Source organism: Falco punctatus (assembly GCF_963210335.1).
Source record: "Falco punctatus genome assembly, chromosome: 5".
Taxonomy (NCBI): domain Eukaryota; kingdom Metazoa; phylum Chordata; class Aves; order Falconiformes; family Falconidae; genus Falco; species Falco punctatus.
In genome coordinates, this window is record NC_137584.1 from 80,564,656 (window position 1) to 80,583,813 (window position 19,158).

Below are 19,158 nucleotides of genomic sequence, written 5' to 3' on the forward strand. Positions count from 1 at the left end.
ACTGTGATAAAACAGGATATGTGAATGTCAACAAAAATTACTTTTCCAAGTTGTCATATTAGTAAATATAACTGTGGGTCCTAACCACATGTTGAAAATCAGTCATGTCAACATCTTGTTATAATGTGGCAAGCTAAATAAGAAAAAAATAAAACAACCACCCCTCACCAACAGTGCCAGTGGTTTTATAATTCAGGTCATAAATATAAACTATTGTGCGGCAAACAAACATGACAAAGCCTACCTCAGTTAAATTTGTTTATATGATAAAAAAATAAAATATTAAACTGCTTGTAGTGCAACACTATCAGCATACGTAAGTATACCATGCTTTGTAAATTTACTGTTACATTATTTACAGTATATAGCAATGCTTTAAACTAGAGGTGAAAGAACAAAAATAGGTAATGGAAAATGTTTACATACAGGTATGTCTTAATATTGTCCACCAAATTATCAAGTTCACTTTGCAGACTTTTGTGTCATGTGAACATTCCTGCCCCACACCACATGAAACACCTTTCTGTCAGCAGTGGTCTGTTCTGTTTGTAGATAGCGGGAAAGTGTTTTTAAGAACTGCATAGCCTTCAAGCTTTTCTGTTTCTTCAAACACCATTTGCAAGGACAGCTGTAAAACACACAAGACCACCATCAATTACCTACATCAGATCAATCTGGAAACTCAGGTCCTGAAGTAAGATCAGTAAATATTCACTCCTGTGGAGCCAGACCAGAGCTGAACTAAATTAATGTGCTTTTCCAGCAGTCTCTTAGTTGAAGGATGATATTTTATAAGAGGAAAATAAAGGAGGAAAGCAGTTTAAGGATTCCTATCCATTATTTAAAATTCTGAGCTTTAATTGGGAGCCAAGCTCCTGAAATACAGAACAAATTATGAGAATGTAGAATTGTATGCCGCCTTATTTAACATTCTGTAAAGCTTCTGCTGGTGTGCACTGCTCAAACTGATAAGAAAATTTAATACAGTAAAAATGATGCAATAACTATGTCTGTGGTACTTGTTTAATTTGGTATCACAGTTCTTGTATTAGAGGAATAAGGATTAATTATATCAGAATAATTAACTACACAGGGAGAAAGGACTGCCCCAGGAGCCACTTACATACTGCAAGAAGTAAAATCCATGAACAGAGAAGTGTCTTAAGGACAATTGTTTATAAGAAAGACTAACCACCAAGCTGTATTTAGAAGTAGGTAACATGACTTACATCTCTTCCCCTACCACTGCTAAAGGGAAAAATCTGTTCCTCACTTTCTCTGAAGAACATCTTTGGAAGACTTTTAGAAGACTGCACACCCTTTCCACAGGATGCAACAGCCCTAGAAGAGCTTTGTTAAGATGACAACACTGCCTAAGCAGCAAATACTACTATTCTCTTGTTCACAATTCTGCTCATAGCAGAAAGGAATCAAAACTACCTCAGACTTCTTTTAGGTAGGAAAAAAAAGTCAGTAGAGGTTTTAAATCCAGTATTATTTGTAGTTCTCAAGTCTTAGCTTTTAAACTTCGTATTTTCAGAAAAGACTATATAATAGCTTTGGACAAGACACTGCACCATACATTTTGTGAATTCTCATTTCTAGTAATACTTGTCCACGATACAACACAAATGATTCACCTTCCCTACAGTGCATTAGGGAACTATTAGGGCTATAAGGCATTTCAGGAATGCAGAATTTTAAGATGTTTTCCACAGCATTACTCAGAAGAAGCAAAGATCTAGAAATACTTCATTAAGAGCAGTAGTCTTGCTTTAGTGGGCAGACGGTAGAATAAAAAAATCAAAAGTATAAAAAACCCCATCCATTCTACTGTGCATTATTTCACTAGATTCTACGTTCCTTTACAGGCTAACTGTGAAAAAGCCAAGCTCTCAATACAGCACATTTATGAAACACAGTAATTTATCCAACACCCTGAGATTTTTGTAACCTTACCTTCCATATCTAAAGGAAGTATTTGGGCTTTTGTGTTTTGTTTCTTTAACACCCACATTCTTGAGCACTTTGTGCTTGTGCTCTACGTGGTGACCTCAGCTGTCTCAAGGCAGCATCTCCATACTGAATACCTGAGCCCATTCTTTCTGGATCCAGTTCTCCTGATGAGAAACAAAATGGTCACAAGAGGATGGATCATGTGCAAACAATACATTTTGATGTAACTGACAACATTAGATAAAAAATGCAGTTTTAAATGGAGTAAATATTCTGCTCTAGTTATGGAGAGATCTACCACAATTCTGTTTACTTTCAGGCAATTCCAAACCTGTACCATTTTATTCTCTAATTTCAACCATGTACCCTTAGTCATAATGACAAAGCAATTTGTCTCTGAGTTAGGCTGCAACAAGAAATGTATTTGCACTAACTACTTCTAACAAAGGAAATGTCCAAAATGTCTTCTGTGAATGCTGTTAAAATACACCTGCTTTCAGAGACTAATATGCAAAGATAGTAATATTGTAGATACTGAGCCAAACAAAAATGGATCAATCTGACAGCAGGATTCCATAAAGCACTCCCCCAGAGGAAATGATTCCCTGCTTCTGGTACCCATTTCTGCCATACCCCGTGTCTTCAGAAGTGTTCTTACGGCTGTAGGTTTTACTGGCCAAGATTAGAAACATTTAGGCTGGAAAAAAAGCCCCCACAACAAAAAAAAAACAAAACAAAACAAAGAATCCCTCTGAATAATTCAGATCACTCACTCAGGTTCACTGTGCACATGTGAGCCCTCTGTAAGTTAGCAAATGACACCATGTTGAGGGGACCAGCTGACAGGTCAAGGGTTGGGCTGCCATTAAGAAAAGGCCTTGGCTGAGCCAGAGGCCAGCAGGAATATCATGAAATTCAGCAGCTACAACTGCAGAGCTCTGCAACTGTGATGGAACAAGCCCAAGCACTGGTACCGGCTGGGGACTGACTAGGTATATAGCAGCAACCGCTTAGTGCTGGAACATGTTGCTCAGACGGGCTGTGGAATCTCTGTTCCTCCAACATCTCAAAATGTGCCCTGATAAGCCCCTGGCAACTTGCTCTCACTTTGAACCTGAACATGCTTTAAAGAGGAGGCTACACCAGAGACCTCCATAGGTTCTTTCCTGTCCCACTTTTTCCATGATTCAATGTATGTGTGCTGGCACAAAGACAACAGGAGCAGCTCACAGAAAACAGGACTTACTTCTGTTGCGGTAATGCCTCTTTACATCAGTATCATGAAAAACAAGCTATACTTTGCTTTTTTGTTTGGTTTTTTTTTGTTTGTTTGTTTAAAATGAAAGCTGCTGTTTGGCATTGATTTGGTGCATTGATCAGGAAACTCATATGAAAATACCATATTCTTATAATCCAAAAATTTGTGTTTGGCATTCAAAATAAACAATTACTCTGAGACAGACTTTCCAACACGGCCAATACTTAAAACTTTGAAGATATCAAACAGCTAGAAGCTAAGAGAGGAAAACTGGAATGCAAATTAGCTGTAATGACACCTAACACTTAGGAGCCTGTCTCCAGCAGAAACCTGCCCACTTGTGCTGAGAAGCTTTCGTATATTTCTTGATCTGCAAAAGTCAAAATGGTTTCAACTCAGAGGTAGGAAGGTCACTTCAGAGAAACACAGTTGCTAGGAAACATCCCTGAAATTTTCAGTATTACTGTTGAAGTTCCCTTCAGTGTATTTCCTGCTATATATGAGAAGCAGAATTAAAAGTCTGCCCTGATAAGAGGTTTTTATTCCGCATTGCTAAAACTGTCTCACGTCAGGCTTGATATTTGTAGGGACATAGCAACCCACAAAATGCACAGCCTACACTCAGAACTGACTGTTAAGGTAAACACTGTAAAAATATCTGTAATTCACTCTCTCCCCTTTTTAGGTATACAGACCTGACTTAGACATCCATTCCTATTAAAACATACAGGAAGCAGCTTCAAAGAAGATGGGTTATTTTACTGCAATGAAATTTTGGTTCTTAGGGTTAATTCTATTCGAGAACTTTGAATGGCGATCTTTCCACATGTACTTTTAGTTTTCAGGGAAAAAAAAATAAAAAATCTCAATTTACCTGATTCAATTTTATTGAGTATTTTTCTTGCACACTGTACAAAGGCCTCTTCAACATTTTCCCCTGTTAATGCACTTGTTTCCAAGAACATCAGCTCTGCATTTGACACCAGAAAAAACAATCTCAAATGAAGTCTGGAGTATCTGACATAGTAATTCAAAGCAAGAAAGCTAGGAACAGTCAAAATTTTCTTAAGGAGAACTATTGTCAAATAGTATGGTCCAGAAAAATCTGCTTTTGATAGCAAAACCACAAAAAAACTTCCTCTGAAATTTATATATTAATCCTAGAAGGTTGGAATCCAAAGATAATAACCTGGTCTGAGCTGCAAAATAGCACATGAAGACAAAGAACTTCATAGTTTCCCACTAATAGAAAGTTATATGCAAAAGGACAGCCCGTAGCAACAGTTGGTAGAAAATTTTATCTGTGATTTATTTATAAAAGTAAAAATCAGGTTTTACTGATGGCAGGACTGCAGCACAGAAGCTCAGACTAAGATTAGTTTTAGCTACCACAGAAATGTGTCCTCAGACTGAAAATTCTGAATACTATTAATAAATAGACCAGGTAATGGTCCTCTGGACTCACGCCATGCACTGAACTCAGTTTCCCATGAGTAAAACTCATTGGTTCCAACAGCAGCACAGCCCATCCAACCTTGTCTATGATCCATAGAATCTGTAAGATGCTGAAAACTAGGAAATTGTGCTCAGCCCTTTGGAGGCAAGGCAACACCTGAAGTTGTATTAACATTTCCTAGGGAACAGATCTCCACACAGAAGGTATTCTTTCAGTAGCAGCTGCGACTGTAAGAATCACTAATAATGAGACTTAAAACAGTACATGTAGTTTTCACTGCAGGCACTATCCTCTCTCTGTGCCTCACATACTGACAGAATTCTCCTTTCTATAGATACTTGACAAAGTACTGTGGGCAAAGTACTCTCGAACTGCACAAAAATTTAAATTATTTTAAGTATTAAGCACCTTTGAATGCTACATGAGGATTTTGTACTACTTACCATTTTCTTGTGCAAACCGGGATGCTTCTAAAAAGGTAACTTCACGATCTGCATCAAGATCCTTTTTGTTTCCACACAGTATTATCACAATATTTTGACTTGCTAACATTCTTGCATCCGTCAACCAATTTGTAAGCGCATTGTAGGTTTCCCGGCTATGTAGAAAATTACATCCTTTATTAGAACACATTTGTTTCTTGTGAACAGATCACTGTACTAAAACTCAAAAGGCAAATTTGTATTTGTGGCAAACAACAAACTGCTGCTAGCCAGGCAAGTCACCTACGATCTCAATATGCCAGCTATGAACTGGGAAGAGTATCAAGTTCCTTCATGAAACTACTTAAAAACTTAGTTTTTAAAAAGCAAAATTAAATCAACCACAATAAATAAATACACACAATTATAACATAACCTGTTAATGTGAAAAACTAAAATTTTAAGCACTAATCTAGTTTCAGCCCTTTGTGCATGAAATTTTGGGATAACAGAATGAGTTATTGTTTAATGTGAAATGCAACCGCTACTTAAGTTTCAGGTGGGATTGTAAGAATCTACTATGCTTGTGTAGAATTGTATTTCTGAATGTTCACGTTTGTGTCAAGACCAGTAATATCACAGGCAGATACCCAGCACACACCATTAGCCATTGCAGTGGTGGTGACAGATAAAGCCTGCAAGCAGCAAGACTGCCAGGTGAGTCCAACTGACCTTAAGCACAAAACACAGATTTCAGAGACTGCTCAGAGGAGAACAGTCCGCTCATGAGACAAAAGGCAACAGAACTAGCAAATCACCATTGACCAACACAAAACTGATTGACAAGTATCAGTCAATGGTGGCCAGGAATAAATGCAGAAATGTGTAATGGTAAGGTATTCTGTTGGCTGCCTATAATATTAAAATTTTAAAAAGATGCAGAGATGAACAGAATTTTGGGCTACTATACATAGCCCTACCTATGCTAGCTTTTCCAGAGGATGACCTGTTATACCAGCATACTAATAAGCTGTTTCCACAAATAGGGGTGTACCACCTTCATTAGAAGTGGCTAAAGTCTGCTCTTAGTTTCTGTTGCAAGTGGTTGTATGGAGTCCACCACGATTAGACCAGCTGCTGGTGGGCCAACTCCCATGCATTTGTCTAACCCTTTGAGACCATTTATGTTTACGACATTCACAATATCTCATATAAGCAAGTTCTACAATTTAAATACGCACTAAAACAGAAGTACTTTTTATACTTATTTTCTTTTCTTCCTGCCCATTCTCCTTTAGAGAATTATGTACTTGGGGAGGAATCACTATACATTAATTGTATCTGGTAGTCTATAAGCAAAAGAGTTGCTAGCTTTCTCACCTGGTTATATCGTAGACAAGCAAAGCACCTGCAGCTCCTCTATAGTAACTCCTTGTTACAGACCTGAAATGGAATTAAAAATACACATTTCTGTAATATTTTCATTGTTTCAAATCTGTATTAATATAATGCAATCTATATTATGAACCATAATTATCATTTACATAATTAAAATAAAATGTGTTTTTAAGACAACATTATCAGCTGTGCAGCAGCAGATTATTTACAACTAGACTTCTGACAAAGCACTTTCACTAAATACAGCTGTACAGGGATTCTCAAAGTTCGTATCATACTGTATGGCCTGATACAGAACTGGGAGCTGATGGTGGTTTCTGTGGCATGAAACCCACGTAATTAATTTATGTTTGAAATCTCAACAGTGAGAAAAGAATGAGAAAATTAGCTGTAATTGAACAATTTAAGACTCCTTAAGTTGAAAAGGAGGCAAGCAAACCAAAGCAAAGCCTCCTTCAAAAGGCAGAGGAAGCAGAAAAAAAACCACCTGCTAAGTACATAGAGGTGTGATCAGCCTTAAAAAGAAAAGAATTAGACAAATTATAAAAAGCAACAGAAAAAAAGACTTGCACATCTGTGAACAATTTGAACTTGAATGAGCAGAATTTGCACAAGCCTCTGAAAGTACACAGCCTCCAAGCTCCTCAGAACCTCAGGGTATCTGGCCAACGCACTGAAGAGATCTCATTAATGGAGACTACCGCCCAGCTTTACGTGGTCACGGATTCTCCAAAGAGCTTGCCTAATAGAAGATTTACCTGGCTTGCTGCCTATTACTCAGACTTCTACCACCATACTCACCTTTGTTAACCACTGCCTCCCCACCCCAAACCAAAGAAACCTCCCCTCCACACCCCACTCCCTAAAAATATTTTTTAAATTATGTGCTATTTGATGGTGAATATACTCAGGAATACATTAGATATTTACTGAGTTTGATCTATGCCTCAGATGTATGACACAGTTAAAATACAGCACTAAAAATACATAGGTGGTTCTAAGCTGACAAATACATTGCTTTTTCTTTAAGAAAATTAAGAGATCTTGGTCTTTCTAGAAGTGTATTTAGCCAAGTGAACTTGACAACTGATTGTTTCCCCCTTTTAATAAAATAGTATTATACTACAAAATTGCTCTCATGCAGATTTTGAACAGCTTACAACCTCCTGGCATTTATTTATTCCAACCAATAGAAGGTCTTCTAAACAGCGTTAAGCACACACATTTAGTTAAAAAACTATTCTGAGTTTGGCTAGGGAACAAACTTTTAGCCATATATTCTACGCGTACACCTTAACTATCACAGAAAATACCCAATGAAAGAAAGGGCAGAATCTCCAATCCTGCAAGGCAGCACTGCTTTACTGGAATCAGTGGATCTCTGTCACTACGTCCAAGTTGTAAGACCTGACCTAGTTAGTAATATGAAAGTAGACTAACAATTCCACTGACCAAGAAACTATGCCTACTTAAACGCAGGGATAATACCCAACACCCACAGGAACAATTTAACAACACTTAATACGAGGACTGAAAAGGGTACCTGAATCTCTCTTGTCCAGCTGTATCCCATATCTGCAATTTTACATACTTGCCACCAACATTTATGATCTTTGAACCAAATTCCACTCCTATAGTATGATTTGAGTCATCTTTGACTACAAAAAAGAAATAAAAACAAGACTTATTTGGAGACTATATAGAGTGAATAACTAGTTTTCACATAGTCCAATTTAAGTGTAATTGAAACTCCCCAGTGTTCAACTTACAAACTGTTTCCTGAATCATCATATTCAGTGCCGCTCATGTCTGCTGCCACCATGCAGAAATAAATTTTTGAATTATTTATTTTGAAAACTTACAGTTTTTGAACAGCTTATTCAATTCAAAATTACTACTAGAAACACTTGCCTTAATCAACTCATTCCCCGTTCACATTAATAAATAGCAAGATAACATTTGTACACTTTTTTACCAATTGTGTGCAATTTAAAATTTAAATTCATGGAAAAGCAGAGCACAAAAAGACATGAATAAGCAAAAGCTACTTCTTTAAAGCGCAAAGTTATGATACTTGCTCTATGTACACTGTTGATATCACAGATTATCAGCAACAGACAACTGCCCTTACTAGAAGCAAGGACACAGTTCAAGCTCAATCCTAGAAACGTTGCCATGTTCCTTAGTGTTTACACATAAAATTATTCCTTGAGAGATAAGGTGAATTAACATTTGGTTGAGCAAGGTAAGAAGGCTTCTAAACGCGTATTATTTTTGTTAAATCATGATGCTAAATGCACTACCCAACATGGAATTTTCTTTTATATCATCTGTTTATCTCTAAATTTACAATTGAGTCTCTGCCAGTACTCATCATAGAGCACAGTCCTTATCAAAGAACACTGAATGTCTATTTAGAAAGAGACTACAGGTTCTAAACAGAACCAAGCAATTCAACTTTTCTTTCATCTGTTCGGTATTTTTTCTAAAAGATTCAAGTCTCTATACCTAGGAAAGCTTACAGTTGCAAGACACAACTCTCACTAAAAGTAAGTCTGTATTTTCATCGACATCCTGTTATATTTATTTAAGAATAATAAAGAATACTGCTCAATATCAGGCTTTTGATTGGAGGCAAACAGTGAGCAACAAAGATTTACAGTACGGTTCTGGACACATTTCTCAGTCAAAATCCCCATCTAAACAAATAAGAGAATTAGGGGAACTTCCATACAAAGAATAAACACCCATGAAGGAGAGCCTTCATCTGTGGTACAAAGCAATGGAGACTCCTACTGTGCTCACATATACTTACATTTCTTTTCAATAAACTGGTGCAGTAAACAGGATTTTCCAGTGCCAGCATTTCCTATGACCAAGAACTTAAACAGGAAATCTGAAGATTGAAAGACAAAAAAAAGAAACGGCTGAATTTTAGTATGCACTCACATTTTTTTCCACAAGACCAAGTACACAAGCTAGCTATTCTCTAGTAGCTGTTATTTCAAAGAGAAGGGAACAGATGACAAAATCAACAAAATAACAATAAAACTGAAGAATAACCCGGTGCATTCAATAGCGACGTTACAAAGTAAGAGCTAAGAATGCTATCTCTTTATGGAGATACAAGAATGACAAGAAGAGATGGAAATGGCTGAATCTGAATTAAGTTAAAATACGCTGAATTACAGGTATATAGCTGACTTGTATTCCAGTAACCTGTTTTAAAGGTATGTAAGGCATTAACTACAGTCAGTACAAACTTCCTATATAATGATGTTGTTTCTTTACATCTGTATGTTTTGGTACTTCTAAATATTTTTTAAAATTTTTATTCACATTGATTTGAACTTCTCTATATTAACTGCTTAAAACTCTGTTTTAATACTTGTAAAGCTAGAACACCTACAATATTTTTCTACAGAATTTACAGGCAAGAAGTAATTTTTATTCTGGAATGCCTGCTTTCACATTTCCTCCACAGGGTAAATGAAGATACAGATACTTCTGGTACTTTACCCATTTATGAGCCATTTACATCAGTGTGCATTAGTAATACATATATTCAAGATTTATGGTCCATTTGTATTATTTCAACCGCTACATATAATGCTTTAATACTACCTTCTCAGATCTGCTTTCGGTTTGGCTAAAGACTGAAGAAAGCTTCCTTGTCTTACCCCTCTCAAACATATACACTGATAAACTGTGATTAGAAGGTTTACAATTCCTTCCCCTAATATATAGCAAACAAGGCAACCTTTACAGTTCACCCAGGATCCACTATGTATTTTTCTACCACCAGCAGTTTTCTTTACAGTCACCTTTACAACTTTATTGTACAGTTTTTCCTATGAACATAGCAGGTCTCCAGAAGACATCAGGTAAGCATGTGATGAAAAGGATTAGGTTTGCAATATCAACAAAAATAAAAACTTAACATGAATTTCATTACCAGTGTTCAGAGCTGTCAGATGGGTTACATAGATACTGCCCCAGGGATGGCAGAAAAGAAATATAAAATAGACTATGCTAAGCAAGTCAAAGCACTGATACATCGCTATCGGAAGTTTGTTTGAGTCTAGTTTTGCAAATTGAATTAACATGCACACAAATCTACCTGCTCATATCATTTCATGCAGGAATTGTTATTTGTTACGGTACTTCATAAACACCCTCTAGCAATGGTAAAAGCAATAAGCAAGTTTCTCATATGGTAACAAAACTCCCACTGACGAAATCAATGAGAACAGAGGCCTATGAGCCCTGGGAATGTCCACCATCCTTTTTTGTCTTCACCTGTCTTCCAAATTTCATTCATATTTAAAGTGAGGTAGTGTTTTACTAAGGATTTTTGCTTTTTTACATTTTACCTTTGCATGATTTTTCTCGTCTCAAGTGTTTTAACAGGCTTGGTATAGATTCTGTATTCTACCCTTCTCAGAAAGAGATTGCTGTTTCGTGCTCACAAATATGACCATTTAGATGCTCAAGACATTCTGTTCCAAACACATTCTTCACACCCCCACTCAGCTGCTCATGCTTTCTGGATGGAAAAAATAAGTTACAAAAAGGATTTTGCTTCAGGTTGTGAAAATTTTGTATGTTATCTTCTGTGAAGAAGGGCCCTTCATGTCATCTCAACTGCAAAAGGTGCTGAAGCTGAGAATGCTTCGTTTACCAAACCTTCACTGTTAGTATGAAATGCAGATATCACCAATAGCCCCAAAGCGTTAGGTTAAGAAAGAATTCATCTCTGAAAGCAAGCCAAGTTTCTCTTTTAATGGACCCAGTATCACTAGTTAGCTGTCTTGTGTACCTTTTTGCATATTTAAACTTCTGTGGGTGGGTGTAATCTCACTGTTTTTACCACTTTCAGAGAGTTCCTCAAAAAGCAAGATGTTCTGAGACATAGTCACAATGGAAATAATCTGGTTTTGGTCTCTGCAGTTTTTCAAAAAGTAAATCTAAAATCCAGTTAAAACTGGTTCTCCTCTGTACCCAGTGAATGCTGTTTGTTAGACTTTCTTGTTAAAAACAACTACAAAAATCACGTCTACCTTCCTTTTTTCAAAGGAAGGTTATTGACCGTAGTGTAACAGCTACTTCCAAACTAAACCAGGAAAAGAAGAAAAACAAAACTGTATTCCTGTGCTAATGTGCTCTGTAACTGTGAGTGCTGGTTGTTAAACACAGCTCATGACGCTGTACTTGTGCAACCCCAAACCCATGATGAACAGCAAATCTAACACACTGCTCTGTTCTGTGCAGACAGGCTGGAGGCCAGCAAGAAACTGAGACAACGGTGTCACTGTCAGGGACAGATCCAGAACAGCTTCACAACAGCAGCGTAGTTTTCCTGAGGTGTTTTAAGTGGAGTTGCTTTATATTTCGCTCTGAAAGCAAGAGTGCTATTTAGGGATTTTATATTCGTGTCTTTAAACTGAGAGCATACTCTAGCAGCACTTTCTAATAGACTCAATTCCTACCAAGATTCTATTTGCCAGACAACTTTAAAAGGGAATCTTTCTTACAAATACATCACTTAAATGCCCATTCAATACACTTAGTAGACAAAACCCCATTATTTCCCTCTGACAAAATAGCAAACGGGTGTTCTAAGGTGAAACTTGAAGCTGCAGTTAAAATTCACTTGTTTACTGTATGAAAGTAAGAGAAATGTGTTTTATTCTACCATATCAAAATTTTATCATTCAAAAATAAAAATCTTTCTGCACCAAAGGCGGCAGCAATGTTTCCAAACACAGGTAGACTCTAAATGACACTTTAAAAGTCACATTCACAAATGTAACAGTGCTTCCATCAGTTTACACTCCAATTTTATATTAATTGTTCAAAACAGCAAAAGGCTTCTGGACTTAAGTTAACGGTTTATCCACAAGGACTGGATAACACATTTCAGGAAATATGGAATACCTTGCACATTTAATCAACTGCAAGGAAGGACAAAAAACCAAAAGGATTTGCCAATACCAAAAGTCTCAAATATCCATATTTAACAAATTTTGAAGTTCACAGCCTAGCATATTAATAAGTAAGGTAATACCAGGTAAGAACAGGGAGAATATTCTTCATTTTGTTATTCTGAAATTTCTTTCTTATAATGTCATACTGTATGATAAAGGGAAGCACATCAATTACATTTTTATAACTTTTTATTTAGGACATGAAATATCTTCTCTTTGAACTCTGCAGATGTATCTAAAAGTTTAGCACAGTTAGGTAATGCAGAAACCTGCTGAGATTGGGCAGCTTCTTTTAGCCCAGCTATAACATCACTGCGCACTCACACTTGGGAAAAACTTTTATATATTCATTCTTTGCAATTTCACCAAATGCAACTCATATTCTAGTGCTTCACTACTGCTTAATTGCTGTAGTTTTTCTTTTTGGTGTCCTCTTCTCCTCTTCCCATAGAAGTCAAGTCACTTAATTTCATAGCTTTTTTTTTTTCTTTGGCCTTTTTTTTTTGTGATTGACAAAGCAGCTCTGAGCTCCAACATTCCAGTTAGCTGCCAAGGCTGTCACCCTAGAGAAGTTTTTCTTTTGAATCCTGTTGATCCTTCTTCACGGAAAAGCTGAAAAGCAACATCATTCAGATGTTACAAATCCTTGCTACCACACTGGCTACTGAAAAGGTCTAGAAAAGCTCAAGTACTTTGCCTGTAAAGATGATCATCATTATACAGGAAAGATTTGGGATGAAAACTGAACTCTGTGCCAAAAGGAAAAAAGGGTTACAAGACCTGTACTAGAGAAAGCACAGAGAGATGAAAAATAGGATAGCATGGCTGTTTAAGCAAATAAGACAATGTAAATAATCAACTTACTCCCCTCTGTGAGCTACATGCATCACCTGATCCCAAACTGGGTAGGGGGTACAGGGAACAAAACTTGTTTTCTAGCATAGGTGAAAAGGAGTAAAACTGTGGCTCCATCCCAAAGATGCATCAGCTGCTAAACCACACGTGGGTGGGATGGGGTGGGGAGCCGAGGGGAAAGGAGGAGACAATTGCGGGCTTTGACTCAAGTACCAGCAAAAACAGATGGCTGATGTGGAAACCACCCCCGGACATGCAACCTCCTCCTTTGACCGAAGTTTATTCCAGCAGAAGGAATAACAGAACAGCTTCTGAGCTACTACAGCTTAGTCTTTAAAATGTACTCTGGACTGAATTTTTTCTTATATGCTTGCTAATACAGAAGGGGAAAAAACCCCCCAATTATATCCTCAATCTCAGTTTGTTTTGTCTTCTAACTCCTTGATGAGTAGAACTTATATTCATTAATGCTGACCCTTTGGAAACTCTAATTCACGCCATGAAGAAGTCTTCTCATAGTTTCTCATTTTCTATTTTGCACAAGTCTGCAAAAGGGAAAAGTGTTCTGAAACATTCCTACTGGCATACGCTGCCTCTAAATAAGAGACAAGAGGACCTGTTCCCCCAGCTTACTCCTTTCTCTAGCAGTAAGAGTTAGCAAGATAAACAGGTAGAACAGATAAGCCTGGCTCTATTCCAATTTGCATAATGAATGCTTGAAAGAGGGAACATCTGACAAGCAAAAGAGCTATGCCCTCTAAGCAATAAAATCAGATTTGAAATAAACCAAAGGCCAGGGTGATAAATGCAGAGACCATCAGTTAAGGGGGGTGAGACGGGGAGAAAAGGACGAATCAAGTTGTCCAGACCAAAAAGGAGTACTTTTAAATGGACAGAAAGACTACACATTCTCTGACAACAACAGAGATTGATAAACCAATGTGACCAGACTGTGAGTAGTAGATACTGGTGGAAAAAATAGAGGGAAGTAAGGACTGAAGAGATTTGACTGGAATCTTACTTATCATGTTTACTCAAAGGTACTACCACCTTTCTTCTATCCTTCTACCATTTAAAATCCAAAGGTTGCTTTGCATTTACCTATAAGGGTAAGCTACTTTTATGTCAGTCTATATTTCCCATAACATAAAACTGATAGCATTTTGCAACTGGAAGCAGAAAGCATCCATGTGTTGTTATACAGCACCTGTCCATAGAGAGGCCACTGAATATCAGAAAATTTGAGTTAAAATGATTTTCCTATGAATAAGAGATTTGTTTCCAATGTTACCAGGTAACTTTTTAAAGAATGACCTTCCTCTCCCAAAAGCAGCAGTGAAACATTCTTTCTAAACTCAGTCTCTAATTCACAGACTTTTTTTTTTTTATTCACGATTGGTTTGTTTTGGCACTTTATAAGTGAAATGAATTGATCACATAGGAAAGCGATAAACAGATCGGAAAGCTAAGAGCAGAAGATATACAACTGATGAAATAGATCCACAGGAGAGAAAATATGGATTGCGAACAAAGAATTTAGTGAGAGGCTACAGAAGCTGATTTGAAGCGGGAAGAGACAAGAATCACAGTAGGGACAAAAAGACTTGGGAAAAACAGGTGAACAGAAAAGCTTCAAAGCAGACAATCTGACACAGAGAAAAGAACTCAGGCAGGAAAAAAAGACCCAACAGGAAGAGACATGTAAATTAACTGAGGTGGGTAATGAAGTATGATAGGCAGAAAGGGCAGACCAGAGGAAAGGCTCTTTGTTTCTCATGGATCGAGAAAAATATCAGAAAAAAATTCCCTCCTTTCAAAGGGAAAAGGTGAAACATCACAGCAAAATTAAAGTCATATAAAAGTCAGACAAACCACCAACCGCTTTCCTGAGCCTATCCATACAGGATGAAAAGCTTGAGGTTACATAATCAGAACGGCTCATAATCCAGGTGATAAGATGAAAAATCCAACTCATGAATAAGCATCTACAAGGGCAGAAGATACAGGGATTCCAGCACTGAGGCGATACAGCAACAACTGACCTCAGCCACCAGTGGGAAACTCCCCTAATACTTCTACCGTCCTTGATGATCCCTGTAACAGCTGGTTAGAAACACCGTTAGGACAGCAAGCACTCTAAATTGCAGAGTTCATCAAGCGCGGAAGATCCATGATTTTATCACATCATACTGTTTACTTTGAACTGTCAATTGGGCTGCTACATATATGGACAGGACACTGCAAAATTAGACACTGATTACTGTTAGTCAGTGATGGTATAGCCATTGTTAAACGTTATAACTTGGTTTTTATTCTTCTATCTACTCTAAAACCTGGAACTCTCAAGTATTCTAGCTCAGAATTTTTGTAGCTTGTGTAAGAACAGAAGAAACATTGAAACTCGAAAGAGAAATATACCAAACCAGAATGAAACAAACAAAAGGAACAACCCACAACTGCAAACTCTCCAATTTTAATTATCTTAGGATACCAAAACAATCAGAAAGTATCAACAGCTACAGTGGGCTTACAATCACTATTTTGCATCACTGGAATGATGCAAAAATTGTTGAAGTGTACTTGTTCAAGATATAATAATCTATTTAGCTTGCTTACTGTTACAGCATCAAAAGAGGAACATCACTGAAAATTCTATCATCTCTGGTTGTCTACCAACCCCTCTGCTTAGAGAGACCACCAATCCTACTATAAACACAGCCAAACTGATCCCCGTTCTTGTTCACAAGAGTTCAGAGCATGAAGAACTACTTTAAACTCAAATCTAGATCTACAAAGCGCACCTCTGGTTTCTACATATAAATGTTATATGTTTCAAGAAAGTACGGAAAAAAGAAGCTGGATCTTAATATCCTAACGTTTGCACTTCCAGGGCTGCACCACACTCTTGTCTCATTTTGCCTCTTAGTTCACTGCTTTAAGCACGGATGACAAGAGCATTGAAAATAAACTGACTTACACAGCAGAAACAATTGGGTCAGTTAGCCTACTAGTAAGAGCTTCTGATGGGCGCCCCAGCCTCCCTCACCATTAGCAGAGTTGTTGTGTCCTATTTTGCTTTAATTATCCAAACTATTCCTCATTTTCAAGACTAACTAAAAGCAACAGGATGCAAGTCCAGCTCTGAAGTCTGAATAGCTACTGAAGATGCTGCAACAGACAAAGCTAGAAAATGACAGCGGGGGTTTGTCACAGTATTCAATTCTGGTCTTACTCTCCAACAACCTATCACATGGACTTTGACTACATTTACACGTATGATGACATTTTTATACTGCAAAATATTACAGAAGTGTAAGTTAGGGAAAGGGGAGAAAAACCAAACTGAATCAAGCAGAGCTGTTTCAAGCAAAGTTACCAACAGGAGAAATTAATACTATTCAGTCACTTCCCATCTCCTCCACCTAGCCGGCAATACCTTTTCCAGACTGCTCACTGCTCTTTGATGCTCCAGTGTAATCACTGCCAGGGTGTGCCTGCACCCTCACTTACTCCTTCGGGTGTTTTACTACCAGTAGTTAAACATTCAGGCCAGCACAGGGACGTACGAACATACTCACTGATCTTTTTGCCTAACTCACAACCAGCTTTTTTTGATGCCCGCACACCTAAGGCAAGAGGCCCGAAATCCTAACTTGACCGTCAAAGGAACGCCACCTCCAAGGAAAGAAACGTGCGGCTTCTCCCGGAGGACACGCACTGCGCCTTCCCTTCGGGATCCACCCGACTGTAACAAGTACCGCCCAAGTTCCCTCGGCCAGATTTCACTTAAATTTCGAGCCAGCACCTCCGCACCGCGGAAGATAATCCTGAACGCTCACTAAGCGTTCGCTCCGGGCACGGGGGAGGGCACTGCAGTACAGGCAACTCACAGGCAAAAGAATAATAACAATAAAAAAAAAAAAAAAATATATATATATAAGAAAAGGACAAGCACACCCCCCGGCGCAGAGAAACCCCCGGCAGACGCCGCCTGCCAGCACGCTCCTCTCGCCACACCGGCCCCGCCGCACCCCCCTCCCCCCCCCGCTCCTCAGGGGGTGACTGCCCAGACCCGCTCCCCCGGCGGGGAGGAGGAAGAGGAGGATTCCCCCAGCCCGCCCCGCCCGCGGTTCCTACCGTAGGTCTCGGACATGGCAGTCTGCGACATACCGGAGCGGTAAGCCCGCCCCCCTGCCCCGCCCCGCCCCGCCCGGGGACGGCGCTGACCGGCAGAGCCGAGCGGGCGGGCCGGCAGGGAAGCGGACGAGCGACCGGCCCACCGGGCCCGGCCCGCCTCAGCCCCGCCAGAGTCGCCCCCGCTGCGCACGCGCGCCCAGCCCGCCGCGCCCCCCGCCACGCCCCCCGCCACCGCGGGGAGGGGGGTGTCACGGGGAGGGGGGTGACACGGGGGGGGGGGAGGGGTGTGACGGGGGGGAGGGGTGTCGCGGGGGGAGCCCCGCCTCTCCGCGCAGGCGCGGCGGCTCGCGGCCGGCCCCTACCTCCCGCTGGCGCCCGTCAGCACAACACGGCGCACGTGCGGGCGGGCAGAGCCGTCGGGGCGCGGGCACGGCTCACGTGACCGCCCGCCCCTCACCCCGGGCCGTGAGGTGAGGCGGCAGCGCCCGCCGTGTCGGTGTTGCAAAGCCCTCCCTCACCGAACACTCCGCGCCGCTCGGCAGCTGATGGTGTTTGTGCGGTTAAGAAGTTCCCCTCAGCTCTGCCTGAGGAGCGTAGCCGCTGGGGGGCCGCTGCGGGGAGCAGGGCCCTCCTGCCCGACTACCGGGTCTGGCACGTTTTAATTGTCTTGGATCTGAGCTCATTCCAGTTGACTTTACTGCTAGTGAGCACGTTCTTTCCTTGGTGTAGAACATCCCTGGGGCAGTTCCTCCTGAAATCTGCATCCCACTGTCCAGCTTTAGTTCTAAAATGTCTACCCCAGGTTCTTTGAAATAGCACCTGTCCCCCTGCCCCACCGATGGGCCAGCATTTCAGCCAAAGGCTGCAATCTCTCTAAGGGACATGGTGTACATAACCTGACAGGGATCTGGGTCTGTTTGCAGTGCTCCTGACTTCACCGTTGCTTTTCTTACCTCCAAGATAGTCAGATTGTTGAATGAACTTCTTGAATGTAACACCACCTCATTTATATTACCCTTCATCTGATGTCTTATTAACTCCCCTGGGATCCTGGTTAGTCTGGCAGCAAGGGGCACTAAGGCTCCCTCACAACAGCCTGTCTACCTTTTCCCTCCCCAGACAATACCTCCTGCATGTCCCCCACGTTCTCCTTTCTGCCAGTTCTTTCAACAATTCCTCTTCTGTTATTCCCAGCTTTTTAACTCGCAACTTCCCATTCTTTCTGCTTTTCTGTCATCTCCCAAGCTGTTGGAAAAACTGCTTCTGTCAGTCCCAGCCACCTCCTTGCCCAGCCATTTACGGTCAGCTTTTAAGTTCCTATCTCTGATCGGTGAGACACTGAGCCAGCACCAAGAACCCCTCACAGAACCTGCCGATTATTCTTGATGTTGTGGATACATATAGACAAAGAAACTTGTTACAGTTTTCAAAGAACCAACTACTTAACGAGTTCCTGCTCTTAACAGTAATTAGAGGTTATATACATAGGTTCCCAAAGTTATCATAGCCCTGATGCACAGGGGATATTGAGGTCTAAAATTTAACGTGAGCATTTCTCTGGGGTATCTGCTCTCCAGAACGCTGGAGGAAGCTGAGGGGTCTTCACGTGAGCCGCATGGATCCCAGTTTGTCACAGACGAGAGCTTTGTGGCTGAAAGCTCTCCCCCAGAAGAGTACGTTTTGAGGCTT

General features: G+C 39.9%; 1 protein-coding gene across 1 annotated transcript; it reads right to left on the reverse strand.

Annotated features, from left to right (window-relative positions):
• Positions 1-244: 244 nt before the first annotated feature.
• RAB4A (RAB4A, member RAS oncogene family) lies at positions 245-17,662 on the reverse strand. The gene is made up of 8 exons (XM_080388901.1): positions 17,470-17,662; positions 9,306-9,386; positions 8,034-8,148; positions 6,473-6,535; positions 5,114-5,268; positions 4,089-4,184; positions 1,960-2,120; positions 245-628 (listed from the first exon to the last, which is right to left on the reverse strand). Exons 1-7 carry the CDS (start codon positions 17,498-17,500, stop codon positions 2,005-2,007), a joined length of 657 nt encoding a protein of 218 aa, XP_080245027.1. The 5' UTR covers positions 17,501-17,662; the 3' UTR covers positions 245-628; positions 1,960-2,004.
• Positions 17,663-19,158: the final 1,496 nt, after the last annotated feature.